This window comes from Rhamphochromis longiceps, linkage group LG5, assembly GCF_057381845.1.
Source record: "Rhamphochromis longiceps isolate RC_006_pf linkage group LG5, R_longiceps_female_GT1.1, whole genome shotgun sequence".
Lineage (NCBI taxonomy): Eukaryota > Metazoa > Chordata > Actinopteri > Cichliformes > Cichlidae > Rhamphochromis > Rhamphochromis longiceps.
Genome location: NC_140561.1, coordinates 19776407 through 19804099, shown reverse-complemented (window position 1 = coordinate 19804099; position 27693 = coordinate 19776407). Strand labels below are relative to the sequence as shown.

Here is a 27693-nt window from a genome sequence, read left to right as displayed (position 1 = left end):
TGCAAATTCAGTATGTGCACCAAAATCTGTTAAGGTAGCTGCACTACCATGACTGTGAGCTGGAATATTTCCTGCTTCTGTAGACCATCACCATCACAAGCATAATAGCTTCTCCTTTTTTGGCAAAATAGGTTTGTGTTGTAGTGTGTGTACGTGTATGTGTGCGCAGACTATAAGGCATCGTTTCAGTATGGACGTTTTCCCGGAGAAGGTCTTCGGATTGTCGAAACATCAGAAATGCTGACATAGCACACAATATAGAGTGCATACTAAAATCCAGCAGAAAAAATCCATAAACATTAAAATAACTGTGCACCAAGGAGGATTTCAGTTATATTTTATCATTACTTGTTTCATTTTAGTCTTAATCTTGCATGATAAATTACTGATTCATTCACTTTTATGCTATGTCTGTGTTTTCTGTGAGACTCTTCGAGCTGCAGGGAAGACGTACATGATCTTCTTTGTGCTGGTCATCTTTGTGGGCTCCTTCTACCTGGTGAATCTGATCTTGGCTGTGGTGGCCATGGCCTATGAGGAGCAGAACCAAGCCACGATTGAAGAGGCACAGCAGAAAGAGGCAGAATTCAAAGCCATGCTCGAACAGCTCAAGAAGCAACAGGAAGAGACTCAGGTCTGTCATACTCTCTAATATACATACACCAATATGCATTTTTCATAGTTTTAGGTTATCATGTCTTTTTTTTCTCTCAGGCTGCTGCCATGGCGACATCTGCTGGTACTGTGTCAGAGGCTGCGTTAGAAGATGAAGGTGGGGGGCACTTGTCCCGCAGCTCCTCGGAGGTCTCCAAGCTGAGCTCCAAGAGTGCAAAAGAGCGTCGCAATCGCAAAAAGAAATGGCGACAAAAAGAGCAGGAGAAAGAGAAAGGAGACAGTGAGAAGGTGGTTAAGTCCGAGTCAGATGATGGCAGCAAGAAAAGCACCATTCGATTCCCAGGGAGTCGACTGGGAAGGAAGACGTCCATTATGAACCAGGTAAAGTTAGCGAGAAAAGCTGTAAACTCGAGAGTTTCAGCAATGGCCCCATAGACTGTATATAAAAGATGGCTGTGGATGCTGTGATGTCACTAGTGGTGTTGTGGCCTTCTAAATCGAAGTAAAAACATTAATGCTCATCCTCCAGCTTCACTGTGCTAATGTGTTAACATTATTCTAACCATAGCTCTGTTTTTAGCCACCAGGTAGCAAATCTTTATATGACAGTTAGCCCAACTTCAATAATCCTACAGACATTACTGCTGTTTAGTTTTCTGTCTTCATGTGTGTCTGAACTGATAGGAGAGCAGTACGTTTTTGTTTTTTAGAACATGGTATATCATCTTTAGAAGGAAACTTGCGAGTTAACTACCTGCTTATCTGTTAAACTTTGTAATCCTTTTTATTGTTTCCTGGATGAGCAGCCCAAAAATCTGGGCTGTCACACACACACACACACACACACACACACACACACACACACACACACACACACACACACACACACACACACACAACCATGGCTACATCACTTTAACATACAGACCGAAGGAGCTGGGATCTGTTGGATGAGTCACTGTACCTGTTCGTACTCTTGAATCACAGCTACCCAGATGCAAAAGGCACCAACAGAGCCCCCACATGTTAAGTTTATTGACTACAATTACTTGCACTTACACCTAGTAAAATCTATCTGTCATTCAAAACAGCCATTCCTATAATAATGTATAACTTTAAGCCTTAAAATTAAAATGGGTGAGTTGTGTAAAATTTTTTTTATTTTTGCTATAAAGTTGGACATTTTAACATGTGGGTATAGGGGGATTGAGTTACTTTTGTGGCCATTTAAGGAATTGCAGTGGCCAGGATTTGTATGGGGATCCAAGAAGAGCATGTGTGCTCATCCAGAGCTTGGGTGGATGTGATGATTCAGCTTCTTCCTGCACTTGGTGGTTTAAGCAGTGACCTCGTTGTGGTATCAGCTGTATCAGCCTCTCTTGAGCCACAGCCCTCTTGGGACTCTTCCTGCCACTTCAGTTGTCATACAGGCAGTTTTCCTACTCTTCTTTCACTCATTGCAGGACCTTTTGAGACTTTGGTTTCTTACTACTTTGTCTACATTTGTTGGCCAGTCCTCTGTACTTTATTTGTGCTTGTACGTATTTGTATTACTTTATCTTTCCCTGCATTGCAGTTGCAGACAGGATAGAACAAAATAATAATCAAAATAACCCAAAAGCTTGCAGTGAGCTTTTCTTTCGTTAAACATTGTTACGTAGTTTTTTCTCAATGAACACCACAATGCTGAAGATTTTCAACATTAATACTTCACTTATTAAGATCTAATGTGTCATTTAAGTGTGACTTTTAAGATACAGATAATCGTTTTTTTTAAATGTATTTTTTTAGTAGGAAAAAAATGGACCGAGATGAACATCACTGTTTTGCCTATTTGCCACATATGTGGCGTGGTGCAGAAAAATTTAATATGTGTCTACAGCCTCAAGATATGAAGGATCATTTCTATGTTTATCATCTGAGAAGTGATCCCCTTCACCAAAGAGGCGGAAATGTGATGCAGGGTTTACTTTACAATAGAAGGCGTCTTGAGGCTACTGTCGTTGTGATTTGGTGCACTATAAATAAAATTGAACTGAATAGAAAAAAATGGGACCAGCATCTAGGTAAAATGTTATCGTCTTATTCTTATTGTCAGCAGATTAAACATATAACCCTCCAAGTTCCATACAGCTGACGAGATGGCTAAATAACAAGAGCAGCTAGTTCTGAGCTAACATTATGCCTGCTAATGTTAGACTCAAGGGTCCTAAAAATCACACTTTCTCATTGATAAACAATTCAATTACATTCTCACGTTTTACTAGTTTATTCGATAAGTGTCTGAATCTAACAAGGATTCCACTTCAAGGAAAGTTACAATAACAGTGGCTAACAGAGGCTAACGACAGCTAACAGCGGCAAAAACAGCAGAGCTTAACAACTTGCACTGTGCCGCAGTCATCAATCTCCTGCTACTGAGTGGTGAGATTTTACACACTGTAATGTTATTTTTTTGGAGCAATGCAGTTCTTCTTGAAAAGCAATATAACATGTTTTAAATATATTATGGTTATATTTTGTGCCTACTGCCTGTTTCTCATTTCTTTTTAGTTCCCTTCCTCTGATTTATTCTTGTTTTATATACCCCACCTGTACACATCAACTAACTCCTGCTGTTTTAAATAACTCCTTAATTCTCCCTGTCCTCATTTATCTCTCCTCTTTCAGTCACTACTCAGCATCCCAGGCTCACCCTTCATGTCGCGCCACAACAGCCGCAGCAGCATCTTCAGCTTCAAAGGCCGTTCCAAGGACATGGGCTCAGAGAATGAATTTGCAGACGACGAGCACAGTACAGTAGAGGAGAGCGAAGACCGTAGAGGATCCCTGTTTATACCTTACCGTCGCAACAGCTACAGTGGCAACAGCCAGGGCTCATCACGCATCCATCCGCTGGCACCCCACCCTGGAGGGAAGAGGAACAGCACAGTGGACTGCAATGGCGTGGTGTCTCTCATCGGCCCTGGGCCCGGCAGACGGCTTCTGCCTGAGGTGAAAATAGATAAGGCAGCCACTGATGACAGTGTAAGGACGTCCATGGGACACCTAATACAGTTTAGGCATGATGTTGGTGGCCCGGGTTTCTGCAGCTTCTCCTTCACAACCTCTTCCCCTGCCTCTTGTTCCTCTTTTCCCTAAACCCAGTATCTCCTTTTTTCCACTCCCTGAGTACACAGAATCTGTTTTATTTTTTCACCATACACTGACTCTTAGACTTCCAGCCTGATCTAATGCCTTTTCACTTCTTTTTTTAGCAGCACTAGAAGTCACTAACCAGTTGAAAGAACATCCGCAAACTCACTCCCTTGCCAGAATCATCACCATTACTTCACTAACAGTAATGCGTAATGAGATCAGCCCTTTCGAGTTGCCCTAACAGTTCAATCACTGAGAAAAAAATCATTATTATATGAAATTCTTTTCATTCTTTACTTCTACTTCCTCATTCTTGAGGGCTTTGTACATCTGGACACATACTATTTTCTATCACTGTTCTTATCTGGAGTTCTTTTTTCTTCTTCTTCCTTTCAGCCTCACTTTCCCTCTGCTGCCTTCTCTTTCCTCCTTGCCCTCATTTATCCTCTGCTTCTGAGAAATGGATGATGCAACGACAAATATGAAAACTTTTTTTTCCTATAATAAATGTCTCTTGTCATTCTAGCTAGCATGGTTGAACCCTCTTTTATTGTCAACCAATCTACCTGCTTTTTACCTTCTCTAAAGTTTAGCATGATGTGTCACTAAATGATGTCTTGATGTCTTCCACTCTCTTGTTGACATGCATGCCACTGCATGCATTTTACTGTTTCTTAGGGATTGTATTTTTGTCATGCACATTAAATGATGGCAAAATTAGAATGTGCTACCTTAAATTCTCAAAAGTAAAAATACCTCAAATCAGATTAAATCATAATGGAAAAAAGAGGAATTGAAATTGAGCCCTCTTTCAAAAAAAAGTTTTAAATAAACCCTGGTTCTTTACCTGGTTGTGCTAATTTAAGGCACCTATTTGAGAATTTACAGTAAGAACTTGAAATGTATTTGATTATATTTTCTGGAAAATGTAGAATATCAGTACATTATTTGATACTAAAGCGACAGTTCTTTTGCCTTGTGAGCAGACCTCAGATCTCTTTCATGATTTAGATGGATCAAGTTGCATCTTGTGGCAACTGCTGTTGTAATTTGGCGCTATATAAATAAAATTGAATTGAATTGAATTTAGATAGCTGTGGAGCACAAGGTTGAATGTCTGTTTAGATTCATGTAATGACCGTGACATCATGTCTTTCTCTGAGTACAGACTACAGACGTTGAGATTAAGAAGAAGCACTCTGGCTCTCTCATGGTGTCTGTGGATCAGCTCAACTCCTCCTTCAAAGGGAAGGACCGTGCCAACAGTCAAATGAGTGTAGTCACCAACACTCTGATAGAGGGTACAGAGAGTTTATATGTTTCTCTTGTTCTTTCTAATCCTGTGCCGTTAATTGTCAGATTAGCTCTTAGTGCTAAAATACGTTGAGGACATGAAAATGCACAAGTAAAAACAACATCAGTTTTCCTCGGTATCAACTAAGTGACAGCTGTTGTTGCAACTTGTTAGTATATGCCCATAAGTTGCATGTAATTATCACATAAGTGAGGTGTTCAGGAGTCTAGATGTTACAGCACATAATGTCACTTAAATAACTAAATGTTAAACATTTCACGTCCCCCCTTTTCTTCCATCTCTTTGTGCAGAATTGGAGGAGTCTCAAAGAAAGTGTCCTCCCTGCTGGTACAAGTTTGCTAACGTCTTTCTCATCTGGGAATGCTGTCCCATGTGGCTAAAACTCAAGCACATAGTCTACTTGATTGTCATGGACCCCTTTGTTGACCTGGCCATCACCATCTGTATTGTTCTCAACACCCTTTTCATGGCCATGGAGCACTACCCAATGACTCCACATTTTGAAGAAGTCCTGTCTGTTGGAAACCTGGTAAGAAGCTGCAGTCAGTCTTTATTTAGTCTTTTTTCTTACTGTTTCCATTCCTTTTTGTTGTTGTTTTATGACTGCATGCTCAGTATGTCTCTCAGAAGGTACAGAAATGTCGTAGGTGTATTGTGTGCCTCAATTACCTCAAGCCAACTCATCAAAGCTTCATTTGATATGTGCACTTAAGAATATATACACATACCGTATACAGGAATCTGATGGGGTCTCATTAAAGATTTAGTACCATTTTAATGTAGCCAACTAGGCTTGCCTGCCAAACTTTTATTACGTCCACTCACTCTTCATCCGTTGCATCTTGCTTCCTTCAAGTCTGCTGAACCCTTAACTTGCTCTCAGCTGCTTCCATACAGACATAAGCCTGTTCAACACTGATTTGACCAAGTATATAACAAGATCTGTCGCAGGCATTCTGGTTTGTCTGTACTCTGTCTGTGCTACCAGATATCACTGTCGCACAGCTGTCTGAGGGCAGAAATACTGGCACAGTGTCAGATATTAAGACAGGAAATGAGGTCATAGGCATTGGCATGCAGTCCAGGAACTGAACTCAGAGGAATCTGCGCAGTATGATGGATGGTGCAGTGTGAATCACTGGGTGTTCTCTGCAGCACTAACAGGACATAGCAGAAGGACAATACAAAGCAACGAGTAATATAGTTAATTACGAATTCTGCTGAAACATATCCTTGTTAATTTTTTAACAAGAAATGCTTCAAATGCAATCTAAGCATGCCTCTTTTTCCCGAGGAAACATATTAACATATTCTTCATGTTTTTCTCTGTGTGGGTCTTTAGGTTTTCACTGGCATCTTTGCTGGGGAGATGTTTGCCAAGCTAATTGCCATGGATCCCTACTATTACTTCCAGGAAGGCTGGAACTGCTTCGATGGCTTCATTGTGACTCTGAGTTTAGTCGAGCTGGGACTGGCTGATGTGGAAGGCCTGTCAGTGCTCAGGTCTTTCCGATTGGTACGTGGAAAATAAGAGACATTTGATTTGACCTTTTGTGGCCTTAATATACAAGCTAGTATCAGGTAAAATTTGTGCAGCTCTCTTTCTTACTGATCATCAGATCAAGGCTGACGTTAAGCCTGGCTTCTGTAGATATTACATCAGGTTGTGTTTTGTAGATATGAAAAACTATAATTAACCCTGTTTGTTTGTTTTGTGCTTCTCTTGTAGTTGAGAGTGTTTAAATTGGCCAAATCATGGCCAACACTCAACATGCTGATCAAGATCATTGGCAACTCAGTGGGAGCTCTGGGTAATCTAACCCTGGTGTTGGCCATCATTGTCTTCATCTTTGCCGTGGTGGGAATGCAGCTATTTGGCAAAAGCTACAAGGACTGTGTGTGTAAGATTGCAGAAAGCTGCGAGCTGCCACGCTGGCACATGCACGACTTCTTCCACTCCTTCCTAATTGTGTTCAGAGTGTTGTGTGGGGAATGGATTGAGACCATGTGGGACTGTATGGAGGTGGCAGGACAGACAATGTGTCTAACGGTCTTCATGATGGTCATGGTGATTGGTAACCTAGTGGTAAGCAAAGACAGACATTACATAGTGTACAGGCTCCTGAATTATAGTAATCCATTGAAGTTTAATAGATACATTGCTGTGAAAAAGTATTTGCAGTTTTCATGATTTCTTTGTTTTTTGCATATTTGTCACACTTACAATTTTCAGATTATCTAACAATATTAGACAAAGATAGTATATACAAAATGGTGTTTTTATCATGATTTCATTTATTAAAGAAAATAATATCCAAACCTACCTGCCCCTTGTCTAAAAAAGTAATTACTCTCCTTGTCAAAACACAGTTTTTGGAAAGCTGAGTTACAGCCAACCCAGACCAGTTAAATCAAGAAATCACTTAAATAGAAGTTGTCTGACAAAGTGAAGTAGGCTAAAAGATCTCAGAAAGCAACACATCATGCCGCAGTCTAAAGAAATAGCTGAGAAACAAAGTCACTGACATCTATCAGTCAGGAAAGTGTTACAAAGCCATTTCTAAGGCTTTGGGAACTCCAGTTGACCACAGCGAGAGACATTATCCATAAACAGAGACAACTTGGAACAGTGGTGAACTTTCCCAGGAGTCATCCAGGACGTCACAGAAGAACCCAGAACAATATCTAAAGAACTGCAGACCTCAGTTGTCTCAGTTAAGGTCAGAGTTCATGATCAACAATAAGAAACACACTGGGCAAAAATTGCATTGACACAGTTCCAAGGAGAAAACCACTGCTGACCAAAATGAACCTCAAATTCTCGTCTCAAATTTGCCTAAAAACATCTTGATGATCCCAAAGACTTTTGGAAAAATATTCTGCGGCCGATGAGACAAAACCTGAACTTTTCGGAAGGTTCAAGTGCTGTTCAATCTGATGTAAAACTGACACAATATTTCATAAAAAGAACATCATACCAACAGTCAAACATGGTGGCGGTAGTGTGATGGTTTGGGACTGTTTTGCTGCTTCATGGTGATTTTCCGTAAGTGATGGAACCATGAATTCTGTTTTCTTCGAGAAAATCCTGACGGAGAATGTCTGCCTATCAGCTTGTGCCATCAAGTACAAGTACACTTAAGAAGCAAGACAATTATCCAAAGCACACCAGAAAGTCCACCTCATTTTGGAGTGCCTAGTCAAAGTCAGGAGTTAAATCTCATTGTGATGCCTTAGCACGATCTTAAACAGGCTGGTTTAACAGGATTTTCAGAAACCCTCCAGTCTGGCTAAATTTAAAGAAAAGATGTGAAATGTGAAAGCCTCATTGTCAGTCACAAATGCTCCATTGCAGTTCTTACCACCAACTACGGTACAATCAGTTGTTAGCCTTAGGTGGCAATAGCTTTTTCACATCAACTTTTTCCTTAAATAAAATCAGTTTTTATTTAAAAAATGCATTTTGTGTTTACTCTGGGGTTTTTTTAAATTGAAATTTCTATGATGATCAGAAACACGTGTGAAAAATATGCAAAAAAAAAGAGAAATCCAAAGGTGGCAAATGTTTTTTTCCAGCGCTGTATATTGTGAGTGCTAAAATGAGAGCTTCTGTCTATTTTCCCTTTGAGGTGCTGAACCTGTTTCTGGCCCTGCTGCTGAGCTCATTCAGTGCAGACAACCTTGCTGCCACCGATGATGATGGTGAGCCCAACAACCTCCAGCTCGCGGTTGCTCGCATTAAGCTGGGGATTGCCTGGTTCAAGGCAAACATGCGGGTTTTTGTAGCCACAATGCTAAAGAAGGTACCATATAATTTAACATTTATACACCTCCTTGTTTAAATAACATTGTTTTGTGTCAGACTCCTATTTGATGGCAGTTTGTTTTGTAATAGCGATTTTTCATTGGTTGTTTTATCACTATGACAAGCAGCCTGTCGAAGACGAACAGAAGCCTTTGGATGAAATGTATGAGAAGAAGCTCAACTGCATTGCAAATCACACAGTGGATATCAATCGAGGACTGGACTATGCTAAAAATGGCAATGGGACCACCAGCGGAATTGGGAGCAGCGTGGGAAAGTACATGATTGATGACGACTACATGTCCTTCATCCACAACCCAAACCTCACTGTCTGCGTTCCAATCGCTGTTGGCGAGTCTGACTTTGAAAACCTTAATACTGAAGATTTCAGCAGTGAATCCGATGTGGAAAACAGCAAAGATGTGAGTATCATCTGCCCTTGCTTTGCAGGTAGTTTTAGTAAATTATTGTTTTGATGTCAGAGGTGATGAGGTTGCTAAATATAACATGGTAGGAAGCAATGCAATAGTGCAGTAAACAGAATAAAGTTGAGTATATCGTGCAATATGCAGTAAGTGGAACTCATCTGAGTTGCCACACTGGAGAGACTTAGTTTAACTGACATTTAAGAACATCCATTTAGACAGGAGCGCTGTAACACTGAGCCTGAGTGCTGACCCTGCAGACAGCCAAGAACAGCAGGCAGACAACAGACTGCCCTGGTGAGATGACAGAGAAGCAGAGTCACAGTCTACTGTACAGTATAAATGGAGGAGAAGGATAGCCAGACCCAAAGTGTGTGGAGAAGTCTGATGGGTGGGTCACCTTGACCTAGTTTGTTGTAGGAAGAAAGGAGATAATGCAGCTGAATCACTACTGTACCTGCATCAGGTTTATATTCTACTGAGCTTCCTCAACCACAAAAATCTACCCAGCGCTGCAGCTGGCCAGAGGGCACGCTGCAGCGCGAAAGCCAGTCAGAAAAGCATGATGGCTATTTTGTAAAAAGAATTTTAAAAAAATGGTGGAAACAGGGGAAGAAGGGGTGAATGTTGATGTGCATTCACTCTTCAGTGAACTGAACTGTCCTGAGTGTTTGTGAGTGTTTTTGTCGAGTTAACAGTAAACGACTAATATCAAACGTGTATCTAAAGTATTAAATGAATCGTGCGATTAAAACACACATTACCTTACATCCTCTTTTCCCTCACAACACAGATAAATCCCCCGATTCTTTCAAATGTGTGCCAGTGCAATCCCTCCATTGTGTTTTGTGAGGTTTTGTTTTTTTTCTACTTAGGTTCTGTTTTGAGTGTTTGCTGTTTGCTGGTGTTTTCAATGCATTTGACCTCTCAGGGCCACCGTATAATGACTATTATTAACAATTCAAAGAATTACTGATTATCTCTAGTGACTAACATGACTTTTAATAACTGCGCTACATGGCTGTAACGTGTATACCTCCATTTATAAATCATGTCATGCATATAAACCCAAAGGATGCATTAATGTAATGGCTTCACTGGCACTGTGCCTTATACATATTGTACGCTTTCAGCATCTCACTGCTGAACCTATAACATTCAGAGAGAAACTAAGAGGTTGAACTGATCTCTTTGTCCTAGCTGGATGACACCAGCTCGTCTGAGGGCAGCACAATAGACATCAAGCCTGATGTGGAGGAGGTGGCAGTGGTGGAGGTTGTGGAGGAGTATCTTGACCCAGAAGCCTGCTGGACAGATGGTAAGTGGTGATTAATTTTTAACTTTTTGGTTAGTAATAACAACAAGCCCACACAATATGTTATCGGTGTACTGTGTTAATGACAGCTTATTCACAGTTCAATCCATGATGTATATCAACAGTCGTGTTTTCATTTGGCATGCAGAGTGTGTGGCCAAATATAAGTGCTGTGATGTTCCCATTACTCACGGGTGGGGGAAATACTGGTGGTTCCTGAGGAAGACCTGCTACCTGATAGTGGAACACAACTGGTTTGAAACCCTGATCATCTTCATGATCCTGCTCAGCAGTGGGGCCCTGGTAAGAACACACACACACACACACACACACACACACACACACACACACACACACACACACACACACACACACACACACACACACACACACACACACACACACACTTAGTTCTGAGGATGTGAGCAAGCATCATCTTCTGCTTTTCTTCTGCAACTGCTCTTGATATTATTGCCGATAATGGACAGCAAAGTGCTGTAATGCACCAAGCTTTCAACCAGGAGTTTCTAGCTTAGGCTTGCAGCTTTATCCAGGTGGGAGGTAAAGACAAACACTTATATGTGGAATAATGGAAACAGGGAATGAAGGGAACCATGACCCTAGTCTGATAGGGTTATGTTTATCAGTTATTTTTCTGCATGGTGTAAACAACTTATTGTCAACAACAAATGAACACAGCATGTCATCCAGCAAATTCTAACCCAGGTGATTTAGAAGAGTGAAAAGACCTTCATACTGATAATAACACTGGTTGTTTCATGCCATGCATATTGTCTGTGTGATGTTTCTGTTCTGCTCTTCAGGCCTTTGAGGACGTGTACATAGAACAGAGGAAGACAGTCCGTATCATCCTGGAGTATGCGGATCGTGTTTTCACCTACATCTTCATCCTGGAGATGTTGCTGAAATGGGTGGCTTATGGCTTTGTCAAGTACTTTACAAATGCCTGGTGCTGGTTGGACTTCTTCATTGTTGATGTAAGTACATTTGTATGTGGCTTGGTTACATACTGGCCACATGATGATAGTTTAAGATTGCAACATCTACAGATTTGAGAGTTTAAAGTCAGTGAGTCATTTGTCACACAGAAAAGATGCTCTATTGGGGAAACACGTATGTTTGTTTTTTGTTTCTACCAAATGGGCGAATGTCTCAAAAAACATGGTTTTATTGCTTCAGCCAAAAACTAGAGAGATAACAGTTCCTGCACTGCTGAGTCACAGACCTCTTTATCTAGTCAGCAGTGTCTACAAACACCAGGGACCACAGAAACGCATCTGCACATTGCTCCATGCTTCTGTCATGAAGCCTGGAGATTTTGCTTAGTTTCAGTAGCACAATGGCCTCTCTGTCCTGAATGTTCAATCTGGCCTGCTGAGGCATTCAGTGTTTCCCTCTCTTGACAGCTACTGTAATTCATATGTGGTTTATCCTTTTCTCTCATTTGTGTGTGATCTGTTTCTCATGTGAATTCTTTCCTGCATCTATATTTTAAAAAATGATGTCATAGCTAGTGGGCAGCACGGTGGCACGGTGGTTAGCACTGTTGCCTCACAGCAAGAAGGTCCTGAGTTCAATTCCACCATCAGGCCGGGGTCGTTCTGTGTGGAGTTTGCATGTTCTCCCCGTGTTTGCGTGGGTTCTCTCCGGGTACTCCGGCTTCCTCCCACCATCCAAAGACATGCAGCTTGTGGGGATAGGTTAATTGGATAATCCAAATTGCCACTAGGTGTGAATGTGAGTGTGAATGGTTGTCTGTCCCTATGTGTTAGCCCTGCGACAGACTGGCGACCTGTCCAGGGTGTACCCCGCCTTTCGCCCCATGACAGCTGGGATAGGCTCCAGCGCCCCCCGCGACCCTGAAAAGGATAAGCAGAAGCGAATGGATGGATGTCATAGCTAGTGAAATATCTGGTGCTTCTCAGGAAGTGACACTTTTTATAGCACTTTACTTCGTTATTTTACGGTTTTGAGGAAAAGAATAATTTGGAAATTTGAGAATTAAAGTGATTGATCACTGAATGTGATGGCATACATTCAATGATATTTTATGGACAGTTTATTTAATTAGTTGATCATTTCAGTCCCTGACATTGACCTTTCCAAATCCAAATGATTTTTTCCTCAAAATGTGTAATTTAATTCAATTTTATATATTTAGCAATAAATTTATATTTTTTGTCTTGTCGTAATATTGATTTCTATATATATATATATGTATATATGTGTGTTTTTTGTGTTTTTTTTATTATGTCCTATGTTGTGCTAAGTCATTCATTTATTTTATTTGTCCTTTGACCACCAATTTATCTTCACCCTTAATTGTGAAGTGCCAGTCTGTCTATGTTAACCTCGACATATACATATAAACAAGCATTTAGTTATGTTTAATAGGAATGTAGTATTGTATGTTGTATTCCTGATGGGGGTCAGAAATTGTAAGTATGTTTACCCTGCACACATACCATATGTGTGCATTTTTTTATGATTATTTGTGTATATCATGTATTTTCAGTTACTGTCTGATTGTCTTTTACAATATGTAACGTCACAATAGTTTGTTGAGAACAAAGAACATAGGAGTAGTCAGGTTGCTTCACAAACATCTGCCTTTGTTTTTAACAAACATCCTCAGTTATCAAGATTACGATTGGAATCTGGCCACTAACTTTCAGTGATCATGTTGAAAAGATCAGGTGGTCAAAGAATCATTTGAATATAGCAGTAGAAGATGTTAAAGTTTGGAGAAACTGACCAAATGACACTGCTGCCCACAAGAAGGACAAAAGAAGGACAAAGAATAAGTGTGTGAGTCTTCACACGGCCACTTCAATAGTTATTCTTAATTAGCATTATGTTCAATCCCCTTTTATCTTCAGATCTCCTTTAATTCTTTGTGGCACAGATGCAACAAGGTGCCAGAAACATTCCTCTGAGATTTTGGTTCATGCCGAGTCGACATGACTGCATCACACAGTTGCTGCAGGTTTACTGGAATCTCCACATCACCTTCTAGAAAGGTGTGAAGGTGCTCTGGACTGAATCTGCTAACTGTGAAGGTCATTTGATTTCAGTGACCTCATCGTTAAGATACCAGAAACCAGTGGTATGTTCTCCTACTGGAAGGAGCCATCAGCAGATGGTCACTGTGGTCATAAAGAAATAAACATGGTCAACAAGACCCCAGAGGAAAATGTCTCCCACACATTATACCAGCAACACCGTGAACCATTGATGAGACAGGATGAACCCATGTTGTTTATGCCAAAATCTGACCCTACCATCCAAATGTTGCAGCAGAAATCAAGACTCATCAGAACACACAGCATTTTTCTTCTGTTGTCCAGTTTTGGTGAGCCTGTGCAAATTGTAGCCTCAGATTCTTGTTCTTAGTTAAAAGGAGTGCAGAAGACCACACCCAGTGCTGCTGAAGCACATCTGCTTCAGAGGTAGATGTGTTGTGCATTCAGAGATGCTCTTCTGCGTGTCCTTTGTTGTAAAGAGTGTTTATTTGAGTCAATATGCTTTCCTGTCAGCTTAAAGCAGACTGGCCATTCTCCCCTGACCTCTGGCATCAACAAGGCATTTTTAGCCAGAGAACTGCTCAGTGGATATTTTTTTTCTTTTTCAGACCATCCTCTGTCAACCCTGGAGATGGTCATGTGGGAAAATTCCAGTAGCTCAGCAGTTTTTGAAACACACAGACCAACTGTTCTGGCATCAACAATCACACTGCGTTCAAAGTAATTTAAATCAGTTTGAAATCGAGCAGGTCATCTTGGCCATGTTTACATGTGCTGAGCTGCTGTCGTGTGGTTGGCTGATTAGTTAATGAGCAGTTGAACAGGTGAACCAAATGAAGTGGTCAGTGAGTGCATACACAACATTTGTGAGACTTATAATACAATGTTATGCAGAAGATGTTAATATCACTACAGGACTGAGATATAAATTCACTTCCATAGAAAGCCCTTTAAATGTAAATCAAAACAATATGCAGTTACTTGGCTGTATATAACAACAATCAATATAAAACAACCAAATGTTAAAACTGAGAAATGATATTGTCGCTTTAAATGATATGTCAGCAAATCATTTAAAAAGGGTTTAGATATCTATATTACAAATGTGTAGCATCTTTCTTTTATTTGTCTCTGTAGGTGCTTAGAAACGTCACAGTTAGAGCCTCCTTTGTTAAATATTGGCATTTATAGTGCTTCAAATAGTATCAGTTGTTTTCAGATCTGGACTTTTAAGCAGTTTTGCATTGTCTGGTTAAGTAAGGTCTTCTCTATGAAAGATATAAATAAGGACAATTTTTGTCAAACATTTCCCATTAATGAGCAAGTGATTTTTATGTGCATTAACTTTGTAATGAAGCTTGCAAAATCAAGGGTTATCTTCCAATTTACACACAGTGTAAAAACTTCAGCAAAGGTTTGAGCTATAACTTTAGAAAGTGTTGTGCCAAAAGCAAAAGAAATCAGTTTAGACTTGAGAAAAAGAATTGCTTCTGCTCACGAAGCAGGAAGTTTATCACAGAGTTCCTGAGTGTCAAGAACTGGAGCAAGAAGTGTGATCGAGAAATTCAAATAGAGCAACACAGTACAGAACAAGCCTGGCAGAGGCAGAAAGCGAAAGATTTCAAAGAGCGTGGAAAGAAAACTAGTGAGAGATGTGTCTGCAGAGCCCAGGACAACTGCAGAGGGGTAGGGTAACCCTACACCTGCAAACCAGACTGAAACAAGCTAAGGTGAAGATCAGAAGAAAGTAGAGATTTTTAGCCACAGATATGCTGCTTATAGTTGGAGAAAGAAGGGGAAGGCATACAAGCCAAAATGACACCATCCCTACAGCGAAACATGGTGGTGGGAGCATTAAGCTATGGGGATGCTTCAGTCCATCTGGAACTGGAAATCTCATCAAGGTGGAAGGAATGAAGAAGAAAGAAGGATATGTGACGATTTTAAATGAAAACCTCAAGCAGTCGGTAGCAAAACTGTCCTTACTTTTTTACAATTTTCATGTAGGCTAAGTACAGATTTTCTAAATGTGTGAGTTGGATCCTCTCTTCCCAACAATTATAGTAAGGGGTCTGTCCTATGGGTCATGATGGACGACAAAAGTGTTCAATTATTCAAGTTACATGGTGGATTTTTTTTTTTTTTTGCGTAACCCTGAAATATGAAGACATCGCAATATAGTCTGATAACTTAATCCAGATTTTTTTAATGCAGCCCTCTGTCCTAACACTGACCTGTCCTCTCTCTCACAGCAGGTTCCTATAACTGTGTCTCTCTTTAAGTTAAGAGAGACGTTGTGCAGCTATCGAGAGGGACTGAGGGGTCGGTGTTTGGGGGTCCAGGGTAAGGTTGATGTGCTGTGGTGGGACTCCTACTTTCACAGGCTTTTCCTCTCTTCTAACCCTGAAAGTTGTCGTCAGCTTCTGCGTTTTCTCTCCCTTCTTTAAGTACAATGCCCTCTGATGTGGAAACTGTACTGTTTTGTATCGTGTACTGTGTGTATATTATTGTGTCACATTGATTTAGTGTTTGTGAACTCATTTCTCCTCTAATTTTTCCCTTTGTTTGACTCTCTTCTCTTCCTCTCACTGTGTCAACCACAAGTTTCTTTCCAGGTGTGCTCACTGTGCTGTTAAGCTGGTTATCACGCTAGACTGGCTTGCCAAACTAAACCAAACTCAAACATAAGCAAACACATTTTTTTTAAAAAGAAAAGGAAAAAAAGAAGTCCGGCTACGCTTTATTGACCGTTGTTTATTGTAATAACTCCTGTTTAACCGTTATGCTATATAGATACATATACTTACACATATATAACCTATATATGTACTTATATATATCTGTATATAACCATTCAGCCATCCTTACACTTTAGAGTCCACCTTTCTCTCTATTTCCCCTCTAACTTTGTGGGTCCTCTCTTCCTTTGCCTCTGTCTTTCCCTCTTCTGTCCCTATCTGTGTAGGTGTCTATAGTCACCCTTATAGCTAATGCGTTGGGCTACTCCGATCTAGGCCCGATTAAATCACTCAGGACACTGAGGGCCTTGAGACCCCTCAGGGCCCTGTCACGTTTTGAAGGGATGAGGGTAAGACCCAAGATACCAGGCAGCTGGTCCTTTTGCATGCCGAATAAATAAGAAGTATCAGCGCATGCTAGAGATGGCAGAATAGATTTTAAATATCTCTGAGGGGACTTTTCTTTTTTTAAAGATGACTCCTTGGATTAGTGAGAAGCTTTTTGCATGGACGCAGATCATCTCAGATGGTCATCATACATCTGATTTGATTAATCATGTTTCATTTCATATATAATAAATTTAGCATTATTTTAAAGCATTTAGCAGTGACTCCAAATATTAACAAAATTAAACTCTGTCCAATGCTTTATTTAAAAAAGTAGACTGCACTCCAATTTTTTGTTTGAGTGATTCAGCACGCTACAATAAAAGCTCTGTTTAGTACCAGCTGAAGGAACAACTAGAGGTTGGTTTGAACTGTCAGGCAAAACAAATTCAAGCTGAGCCATGCAATAGGGTTATGACACAGACCCAAAATGCAGTCTGTTAAGTGCTACAGAGCCCCCAGCTCAAATGAACAGATATCCAAATTAGTAGTCAATCTTTGTGCATACTTCATTTACAAGGTGCACACAGTTAAGTCTGTCCTTAAGTGTGTGCACAGTTTCTACATCTATAGTTGTGATGTAACTCCAGAGTTTTAACTAATAAACAAACAAAACAGAATCTGGTTTAATCTGGTTATTTCATGTGATGGATTGCGTCAGCCTCTGGTTGTTGCTGGGCAAAAAAAAAACAACAAAATTTTTTATCGTGCCTAGGCTCAGCATCTTCTGGCTTTTGCTCTGGCTCAAGTGTCCTGTTATCTGATATTATCACAGTTTGGCTTTGGCATTGTCACACTGGAAGATCAACAAACTTCTGGTTGCATAACCCCTCCCCTGACATCCTTGCTCATCACTCCTCAGTGAATTTCATCACCATGATTTTCACGATCACCGTTTTGCAGTTATATTAAGTTATCGCATAGCTGCATTGTCTCTATATTACAACATTAGACAGAACACAAAATAACGCAAATAATTTTGACATTTGATGTTTGCCTATAGTTTTGGTTTATTTGGCTTTCTGTTTTCATGGCTTGGTGTTTGGAAATGCACATTCCTGTGTTTTCCTCCTAATTCTAACAGCTGTATATCATTCAGGACGGTAAAGTTATCTTTTATATTAACAGTTCATGCAATCATTACTTAATTGATTGAATTAATTTGTTGCATTGAGCAGCCACAGCTAACACAAATGTTCTCTTGACATACTGGAACACAAATAGTATACGAGTGTGTATGAATGCAATATACTTTTGATGGGAATAACAATATGCTGGGGCACAATACAAAAAAATCTGATAATGTGGATTAGAAGCTACAAAAGGATAACTTTATAATGATTTAGAACTAGTTGTAATGAGTTTTAGTTTAATATACCAAGCTGTCATAAAACAGTACTACGTCATTTAAATGCTGACAGTCAAAAGTGATGATTTATAAAATTTGTAATATCCCCTTTATTACCAAAACCTATAACACAAACTATTTTAAGCATGGCTCTCTGTTCAAAGTTGAAATAATCAGAGTTCTACACTGTTTTGACTTGTTGTGCATTGTATTGTGCCCTGTTGTTATACTCGCTTGTAGGTTATTGTGATTGGCATGAATTTTTACGAAGCAATCACATAACGCAACTTGAGTCTCTAAGGGAGGGAAAGAATGTGCATTTCTATGTAAGTGTGTGTTTCTGTGCAAAATGTTATAACATCTACAAGCAGGTGGTGTTTGATTGCTAACATACACTCTTGTCTGCTCTCCACCCCCCTGTTCTTTTTAGGTTGTAGTGAATGCCTTGGTGGGTGCAATTCCCTCAATCATGAATGTGTTGCTGGTGTGTCTCATCTTCTGGCTCATCTTCAGCATCATGGGTGTCAATCTGTTTGCTGGAAAGTATTACTATTGTTTCAATGAGACAGCTGAGGAGTATTTTCTACCGCATGAGGTGAACAACAAAACAGAGTGCCTCGCACTCATCAATGACAACTATACTGAAGTCAGATGGAAGAATGTCAAGATCAATTTTGACAACGTGGGCGCGGGATACCTGGCACTCCTACAAGTGGTGAGAAACTTTTTTTTTTGCTACTTCGCATTTGTACAATTTTTTTGTTTTCTCACACTGTGACTGCCACCATCGCAGGCAACATTCAAAGGCTGGATGGACATCATGTATGCGGCAATAGATTCTAGAAAGGTAAGCTTTTTCAGTTTACAAATAGTCTGACTTTCACATCAGCAGGACCTACAGTTTTTTTAATATGTTTTTTTGTTTATGGCAATTTGTAGGTGGAGGATCAGCCCATTTATGAGGACAACTTGTACATGTACATCTACTTTGTCATATTCATCATCTTTGGCTCATTCTTTACCCTAAACCTCTTCATTGGTGTCATCATTGATAACTTCAATCAACAAAAGAAAAAGATAAGATTGCTTTTCTTCATTTATCTCTCAAATATACACATTTTTACTTTCTCACCAGAGTTAGATGAAACAGTCAATTACACTATAATCAAGAAGACAGATGTATGTCCCAAAATGTCATTAAAATCTACACCGCTGACTTTGACTTTTTTTTAAAAGTAGATCCTGCACTGGAAAATGTGGTCTTGCAGATTGTAACCAAATTGTTTTTTGTCCCTTTACTTTGGAGGTCAGGATATCTTCATGACAGAAGAGCAGAAGAAGTATTACAATGCAATGAAGAAACTAGGGTCCAAGAAACCACAGAAACCAATCCCCAGGCCCCAGGTAAATATTCTCCTCCCTTCTCCTCCACGCAAGTTACATTTCTAAAAATCATTAAGAAAATCACTCCAACATCCCTCTTCTGTCTTCTCGCTTTCTCCTCAGAACAAAATCCAGGGCATGGTGTTTGACTTTGTGACGCAGCAGGTGTTTGACATCTCCATCATGATACTCATCTGCCTCAACATGGTCACTATGATGGTGGAGACAGACAATCAGTCGGAGGAGACAGAGAACGTGCTTTACTGGGTCAACTTTGTCTTCATTGTTGTCTTCACTGGCGAGTTTTTACTGAAGCTCTTCGCACTACGTCACTATTACTTCACCAATGGCTGGAACATTTTCGATGTGGTTGTGGTCATCCTTTCAATTGTGGGCAAGTATTTAAAAAGGCTGTTTATGCATGAGGGGAAAAGTCAAAGCAGCTTTACTGGAAATGGCTCAAATAAGCCAATTTCATTCACGTACTGCAGATGCACACAGCTCAAACATGAGCCAGACTTTAAGCTAACCTGTGTGTGGTCTCCTGCAAACTCTGTTCAGGCAGCTCTCTTGCCTAAACCAAACTTTGTGTTTCTACCAGTTGTAATATATATGAATTAAAATATATGTAGCACTAATGTGCGCAACCTGTCAGAAGGTGAAATTTAAAATCTTTCTTTATATTTTGCTTTCAAGCAGCCAGACTTTCTTGGAATTTTTAAAGTGGTGTTGAGCAATAGCACTTTCTTGCTAGTAGCCTGTCACAAAAATCCATAATTTGGTTCCATTTCTTTAATCGAATCTATGAAAATATAACATAGTTTGACAGGGATAAAATTTTATTTTTGCACCAACAAAATAGCTAAAAGCTTGGCTTATCTCAGCATGGTGGGCAACTGTGCCGTTAAAAGATTTAAAGCCAATCTTATGGAAGGGAAACATTGAGAAAGGGCTGAGGTATGCCAAATTACTCAAGAACTGGACTGAAAATAAGCCTCAGGAAAGCTGCATAAGAGAGTTCAGGCTCAGTTAAAGAACACAGCTGGTGTAAAGAAATATTTCCCATTTTCCAAGTAAATATAAAGAAATATAAAGAAATCAGGGATTGCTGGACTTTTGCCCAGTATACATAAAATCAAATATAAAAAAAACTTCAATTTCTTTCTTTCAAATGTCTTCAGTTCAAACGTTGCCATACAGTTTTTCCTGGCTTTTTGTTGTGATCCTCGTGCTGTATAAAAACAGATGGATTACTAACTAAGACCAACAAGTAATGAAGAATCAATGTTTCTTTTCCTGCTGTGTGGAATGGGGTAAAGCATTCAGTCGGCTTTTGTCTCAGCCTTAACTAACATGTGTTTGTTTTTCCTTCCTTTGAATTTCAGGAATGTTTCTGGCTGACCTGATTGAGAAATACTTTGTCTCACCAACACTGTTCAGGGTGATCCGTCTGGCTCGTATCGGCAGGATCCTGCGTCTCATCAAGGGGGCCAAAGGAATCAGAACTCTTCTGTTTGCCCTTATGATGTCACTTCCTGCCTTGTTCAATATTGGCCTCCTTCTTTTCCTGGTTATGTTCATTTTCTCCATCTTTGGAATGTCTAACTTTGGCTATGTGAAATACGGGGCTGGAATTGATGACATGTACAATTTTGAAACCTTTGGCAACAGCATGATCATCCTGTTTATGATCACCACGTCTGCGGGATGGGATGGCCTTCTGCTGCCTATTCTGAACTACCCTCCGGACTGTGACCCCTACTTGGAGAACTCTGGGACCCCTGTTACGGGAGACTGCGGCAACCCATCGGTGGGCATCTTCTTCTTTGTTATGTACATCATCATTTCTTTCCTGATTGTAGTCAACATGTATATTGCCATCATCCTGGAGAATTTCAGCGTGGCCACAGAGGAGAGTGCAGACCCACTCAGTGAGGATGACTTTGAGACCTTTTATGAAATTTGGGAGAAGTTTGACCCAGATGCCTCCCAGTTCATCACCTATGCCAAGCTTTCTGACTTTGCAGATGCACTCGAACACCCACTCCGCGTGCCCAAGCCTAATACCATTGAACTGATTGCAATGGACATGCCTATGGTGAGTGGAGACCGCATACACTGTCTGGACATCCTCTTTGCCTTCACCAAGCGTGTGCTGGGTGACAGCGGCGAGTTGGACATGTTGAGGCAACAAATGGAGGAGCGTTTCGTGGCTGCCAATCCTTCCAAGGTCTCTTATGAGCCTATCACCACCACTCTGAGACGCAAGCAGGAGGATGTGTCTGCCAGAATCATTCAAAGGGCCTACCGCTCCCATTTGGCCAGTCGGGGTTTTGTTTGTAAGCGCAAACCAGCCAATAACAAAGACGAGAATGGTGGTAACAATCAGGAACAAGAAAAGAAAGAGGGCACTCCCTCAACTGCCTCCCTGCCTTCTTATGACAGTGTAACCAAACCTGAGAAGGAGAAACAGGACGACAACAATGAGGGCAAAGGGGGAAGGAAAGAGAAAGGAAGAAACCAAAAAGACATCAGGGAATCCAAATGTTAGGCCACTGGATGTATATTCACAGTAATAACAAAAAGATGATACTAATGCGAGCGGAAACTCACCAACACAGTTGTACAGATTATTTCATTTGCAAGTCAGAAAAAAAAAGTCTTCAGTAATTTTGTTTACAGACTTCATTCTTATATTGATGCAGAGAGAAGCATCTTGGTCTGTTACAGCTTGAAGACTTGAACTTTAGTCAAACCAAACATAATCAGCATACTGTGCGACTCTGTATCTGGACTACTTAACAAAAAGTCAATCAAAACAGACTGCGTCCCATACCGCTCACGTATGACTGGTCTTACAGATAAGTTGAGCAAACTCTACACCAAGAGGTGAAATGGAAAAAACAACAACAAAAAAATCACGCGTCTGGATGCAAGGAATGGTTTTCTTATGGAAGACAGTACTGTGAAAGACAACAAGGATGCTGCTCGCTGCTGAAGAAACGCCTTCTTGCAGCAGCCACAGAGTGTTTCTGTGTCGTTTAATACAGAAATGTTTAAAGGAACAAATGGCACACTCACTCTATGAGCAAACAGAAGGTGAGTGAAAGACACAAATAACAGTGTGAACTACTTTTTTGTTTTATTGAGCTAGAAATTGTTTTCGTTTTGTTTTTTGAGCAGCGAAAATGCAAACAGAAGAAAAAAAAAGAACAATATCCAACAAGTTTGCCCATGTCAATCAACTCTTCTACTCATTTTATCTTTGTTATAATCCACATCGAAATCCTTTTTTTAACATGGGCTTTCACACCAAATTGAGTAAGTGTCTGTTTATTATGGAGTCAACTCGGGCCAAGGGCTTAACATTTACTCAGAAAGATTTCCAAACAAATAATAAGTGTGCTTGTTCAATGCATAGAAATGACTTGCATGATGGCATGTTTTGATCAGAAATCTTTGCATGAATTATCATAGTCCACAAGACACTAATACTCAGACCACGACGGTGGCTCGACTGTACGATCAAGACATGTTCGAAATTTGAAAGTTCAGAGTAATTTGTTCCACGAAGATAAGCGATGTGGGGAGGGGGGGGTTGATCAGCTTAAAATGGATCCAAATTTTAATCTCATTACTCAGCACATTTCAAATTACTGTTTAAACCTGTTGTCTCTATAGATGGAAGAATGATATATGTCGGGAAATGATAGCACCGTCAGTCCATCAGTGGGTGAAATAAAAAATAAATAAATAAGTAAATAGTTGCTGCTTTGGAGATTTTGAGTGTGTAAGATTTAGAGAGAGATATTTGTGTGTGTCATGGGACTGAAACGTTTGTTAATTTGGACAGAAATACAGTATTTTCAAGGGCACAGCACTTTGAAATGAAAAAAAAGAAGCTTATATTTATAATTTGTATGCACCTATGTAATGCTCCATACCATCTGCCTTTATTTTTGTGTAATCGGGCATTGTGGGTATCCTGGTTTGTGGGGATTTCACAGGTTTGGCAAACTCCTTTCTATTTCTAATGTTTCTCTGTGGGTGGTTAGACCTTTTCTGATAGGGCTGACAAGAGTTTTGATCCTTGTTAGGTTAATTTATTTACACAAAATGTAAATGTATGTATCTTTTGTTGTTGTTGTTGTTGTTATTTTCTTTCAGGATATAATTTCCATGTCTTATTTTGTGCTTTTACTTTTAGAGAAACGATCTTGTGATGAGACATATTAGTAGTATCTTATTTTGTTGAGAAATGGGAAATAATGAATGGGTGATGAGAACATTGTGCGTGGAGAAGCCAAAGAGACCTGCCTTGTTATCCCTTGTTGCCCTTTGTCCATGGAGTGGGATTGGGTTAAGTATGCCCTGCCCAGTCTGTTTTCTCGCTGTCGTTATTAGACAGAGACCCTAGAAATGTATGCAATGCTTGAAAAATTCATCCCTTTTTCTCAGGAGATATTATAAATGTACTATTATGAGCTCTGCAACAAAATGCAAGTGAATGTGATGGGAGTATTTATGAAATCATGTTTTACTCTTTTGTTTTATGCCATGTTGATGGACGATGATCTCGGCTGGTTGTCGCGTTGCTGACAGCCGCCCGGTCAGGGGCCACTTTAGTGCTTCCTGCTTACGATGCTTAGAACTATAGGGCTAGAAGCATCTCGATGAAACGGCGTCATTGCGCTCGCTTGTAATGGTGACGTTTATATGAATAGTCATTATGGACTGCAGTCTGGTCTCAGTTAATTTCAGTAAACAAACTAATGTTCACCCTGATAGCAGCCAGATATAGGAAACACTGTGAGGAGATGTCATGAAAGTGAATTGGGACACGTTGGTTTGAGCAGCACTCTTAATTCCTTCTGAAGCAGAAGGGGATCAGTGGATCGGCCCAGATTTCAGTATTCACCAACAACAAGTGCTCCGAGCATCTCATTTGCCATGTTTTTCTCCCTATTGCTCTACTGCATAACAAATACCAAATAATCAGGCAGAGCACTGGATGCATCTTTACGGTGCTGTGAGCCTAGGCACCACACCAGAGCTTATGCACTTCCTGTCGTCCAGTGATGTCACTACCCGTTTATAAGCCGCTCCCAACCCCTCCTCATCCGTTTTCAAGTTCCATGGTCCAGTTGCTGCATGAAATCTCCAAAATCAGTGTGGGTGTTACCTTGAACCAAATAAAAAACGCTGAATGACAAACGTAAAAGCTACTGCCGTCCATTTTCTCCGAGACCTCCACGAATACGAGATTGACAGGAAGAAAGAGGGAAAATAAAAAATCAATACACATACATCCATTTGGGGAAAAAAAGAAATAAAATTCAGGCTTCGTTCTATAGGGCACAAACTGCAAAAGCTAAGACTGAACTTTTTAAGAGGCTATAAATAATGTATTATATTATTTTAACAGCATGTGTAGTTTTTTTGTAAATACAGGATTACTTAAAAAAAGAAAAACTACAGCTATTAATCTAACACTAAATATTAATAACCATAAATAGAATGGCTTCCAGCTGACACCCCTTGTCACACTTGTTAGGCTGTGACGCATTTGTTAGATGGAATAGGTTTTTTCTTTCTTTCGTTCTTTTTTGATTCACATTTCACAAAAAAGAGGGAAGTAAGCTAATCTATATTTAAAAAAAACTGATTGTAATAAAAACTGTATAAATTCATATGTGCATATACAGAGCTATATTACATATATATTATATATATATTCTACCATTATATATATATATAGTATATATACATTAGAACAGTGTCTGTAACTCAACTCTCCTGTCCACTCCTTGCATTGAGGTGAAACCAGAGCCCCAGAGTGTAACTGATCATGCTTCTTTCTTTGTGTGGTATGTTCAGAGAAATAACCAAAACTCTGGCCTGCCCAGGACTTGTGCATACTGGGTACCAGCGTACAATGCATGGTGTTGTACTGGCTGCTTGCTGAGAAATGTGGAGCCTGCCTTGGTTAGAGGATTGCACTACCAGCATACCCTTTTGTATATGTGACGATGTCTTGCCCCTACTTTCCTATATTGTAGACACAAGGTTAAACGGATTCACACACACGCACACTAACACCCTCGCACATGCGCACACAAACACGCACACTCACACACACACACACACTCACAGCCTTTTTGCAGGCGACTGCTGGTTAACCCGTGTGCCCCGACTACGAGCCACAGCTCACTCTGTGTGACGATTTCTTTTGCTTGTTGCAGCTCTAACCCTCCATGTTTCCCGTTAACACACTGCTGTAGTTTTGGAGCTCACCTTTAATTTCGCTGTCACTTTCAATATGATATAATAATAATGATTTTAAGGGTTAGTTGTCTTAACTGTCTGTGTGTTTGTTTATGGTGCAATATCTCTTAACGGCACGTGCCTTTTTAGCTTTCTATTTAGTCATAAATCAGCAATGAGAATCTCAACACCCATCGAAGTGAATCAAAATGGAGCACGATAGACGCAATGTATTGAGTTCGTAAATAACCTGAACTGAAAAACTCACCACCTAGATTAGACTGTCTGGACTAACATCTTGTAGAGTCATGTAGTAGAAGTGCTCTCTGTGTGTTCTGTTTACTGGCTCTCGGGCTAGCAAAAGAACAGCTTGCCTTTTGTTTTACACTACAGCTCATTTCCTAATGTTGGTTTACCAAATGGTATATGAGGCCATTCTTTTGTAGCATGACTGAGATACATTTCTTTTCTTTGAAACTACTTTAACTGAAAAAACCCTTTTGACTGTCATTGTCTCTTGCCACTAATACAGTCAGAAAGATAACACGTGTCGCACAACCACATTGGAAGTTAAATGAGAATCAGTGAAAGAATGTCTTCATTTGAGCACGAATCTATTTCCAAACAATAAAGCAGCCTTCCAGTTATTCCTCTGGCTGGTGTCATTTTTGGTTCTACAATGCATGGTTCTCATACAAAGTCGGACGATGTATCGCTGCATCATAATCTGTGTTACCTATTTAAGAAAATTACTGACACTTTAAAGAAGGTAATTTTGTTTGTTGCTGATGATCACAAAAATTGCAAGGCAGGGAATGTGTGCAGGTTGCAGTATACAGGGAGGGACAGAGACTACATTAAAGAACTCTGTAGTTTGTGTAGTTGTGAGAACGAGAACACAGCCTTCCTGCAGGAGTACGCATATGACATCGTTTCTGTTTGTGTTACCTGAATGCGACTCTTTGATCTGCCGTGTTTTGGGTGTGTCACGGTGAAACTGTAGTAAGATGGCAGGTGTGTGCTTGCATGTGCCCCCCCCGCGCCCTCCTCCTCCGTGTGTGTAAGGTGGTGCACTGAGTGAGGCAGGCGGGTGGTGGGGCGGGGAGGAGAGAGACAGCACTGCAGTGCAGATAGATGAATGCAGTGGCCTGGGCTGAGTCAGCAGCATGTTCCCAGCAGGCTCAGACTGTACAACTCGCTGCGTAGCGCCTCCTTGCCCACAGCAAGCAAAGCAGAGGGATCTACTTCAAGAAGACGAGGAGCACATGAGAACAGTGAACATATGCACACGCGAGTGAAAAGCAAGTCGGCCGCCGAGGATGGAAGCGTCACCTTCTGCCACACATGCTGCAACTGTCTGAATCGTGCATCTTGCAGACCACTGCTACTGCCATTTTAATAACAGAGTGTGCGAAGCTTATTTCCACACTGTTTCTCTAAATGTGTTGCTTCCCTCTGTAGATGTTGTAAAATAACCCAGGCGCATTATAATACTGTACCGTGCAGAGATTTTGTTTCATTTCTTCTCTTTAGGTTTCTGTCCTTGCATCCTAATGTATAGAAGTGCATCGCTGCAGAGGTAGGACGTGGATTAAGTAGAACATTGGTCTGATCTGTCAGGTTGTGTGTTGTGGGAACAGATTTATGAAGGAGAGAGGGAGGCTGTGAGTGTCTGTAAGGGGTTGCACGGAAAGGGATTCAGCTGTAATCTGCAATATCTCCTTCACCAAATGTGGGCGAGGACTTCTTTTTCATATAAGAGATTTGTTTGTCAGCTCTGTCAACTTCCAGCTTTCCTTGCCCTTCTTGCCTGACTGAAAAAAGACTGATTGTAAAACTGATATTTAAAGCTCAATTTGGCCGTTTTTACTCCCACTCACTGATTTATTAATAGAGTGCAGCACCCTCTCTCCCTT

General features: G+C 40.4%; 1 protein-coding gene across 1 annotated transcript in view; it reads left to right on the top strand.

Annotated features, from left to right (window-relative positions):
- scn8ab (sodium channel, voltage gated, type VIII, alpha subunit b) overlaps window positions 1–25630 on the top strand; it is a 44980-nt gene extending 19350 nt beyond the window's left edge. The window contains exons 10-29 of the mRNA XM_085406435.1: window positions 428–634; window positions 715–996; window positions 3286–3642; window positions 4922–5054; window positions 5359–5597; window positions 6411–6584; window positions 6798–7154; window positions 8698–8871; window positions 9002–9295; window positions 10499–10616; window positions 10762–10916; window positions 11438–11627; window positions 15167–15177; window positions 16623–16745; window positions 18561–18845; window positions 18924–18977; window positions 19070–19207; window positions 19430–19534; window positions 19637–19907; window positions 20899–25630. Of these exons, the coding sequence (XP_085262561.1) occupies window positions 428–634; window positions 715–996; window positions 3286–3642; window positions 4922–5054; window positions 5359–5597; window positions 6411–6584; window positions 6798–7154; window positions 8698–8871; window positions 9002–9295; window positions 10499–10616; window positions 10762–10916; window positions 11438–11627; window positions 15167–15177; window positions 16623–16745; window positions 18561–18845; window positions 18924–18977; window positions 19070–19207; window positions 19430–19534; window positions 19637–19907; window positions 20899–22064 (4833 nt within the window). The 3' untranslated portion in view covers window positions 22065–25630. The remainder of the gene's footprint in view (window positions 1–427; window positions 635–714; window positions 997–3285; window positions 3643–4921; window positions 5055–5358; window positions 5598–6410; window positions 6585–6797; window positions 7155–8697; window positions 8872–9001; window positions 9296–10498; window positions 10617–10761; window positions 10917–11437; window positions 11628–15166; window positions 15178–16622; window positions 16746–18560; window positions 18846–18923; window positions 18978–19069; window positions 19208–19429; window positions 19535–19636; window positions 19908–20898) is intronic.
- Window positions 25631–27693: the final 2063 nt, after the last annotated feature.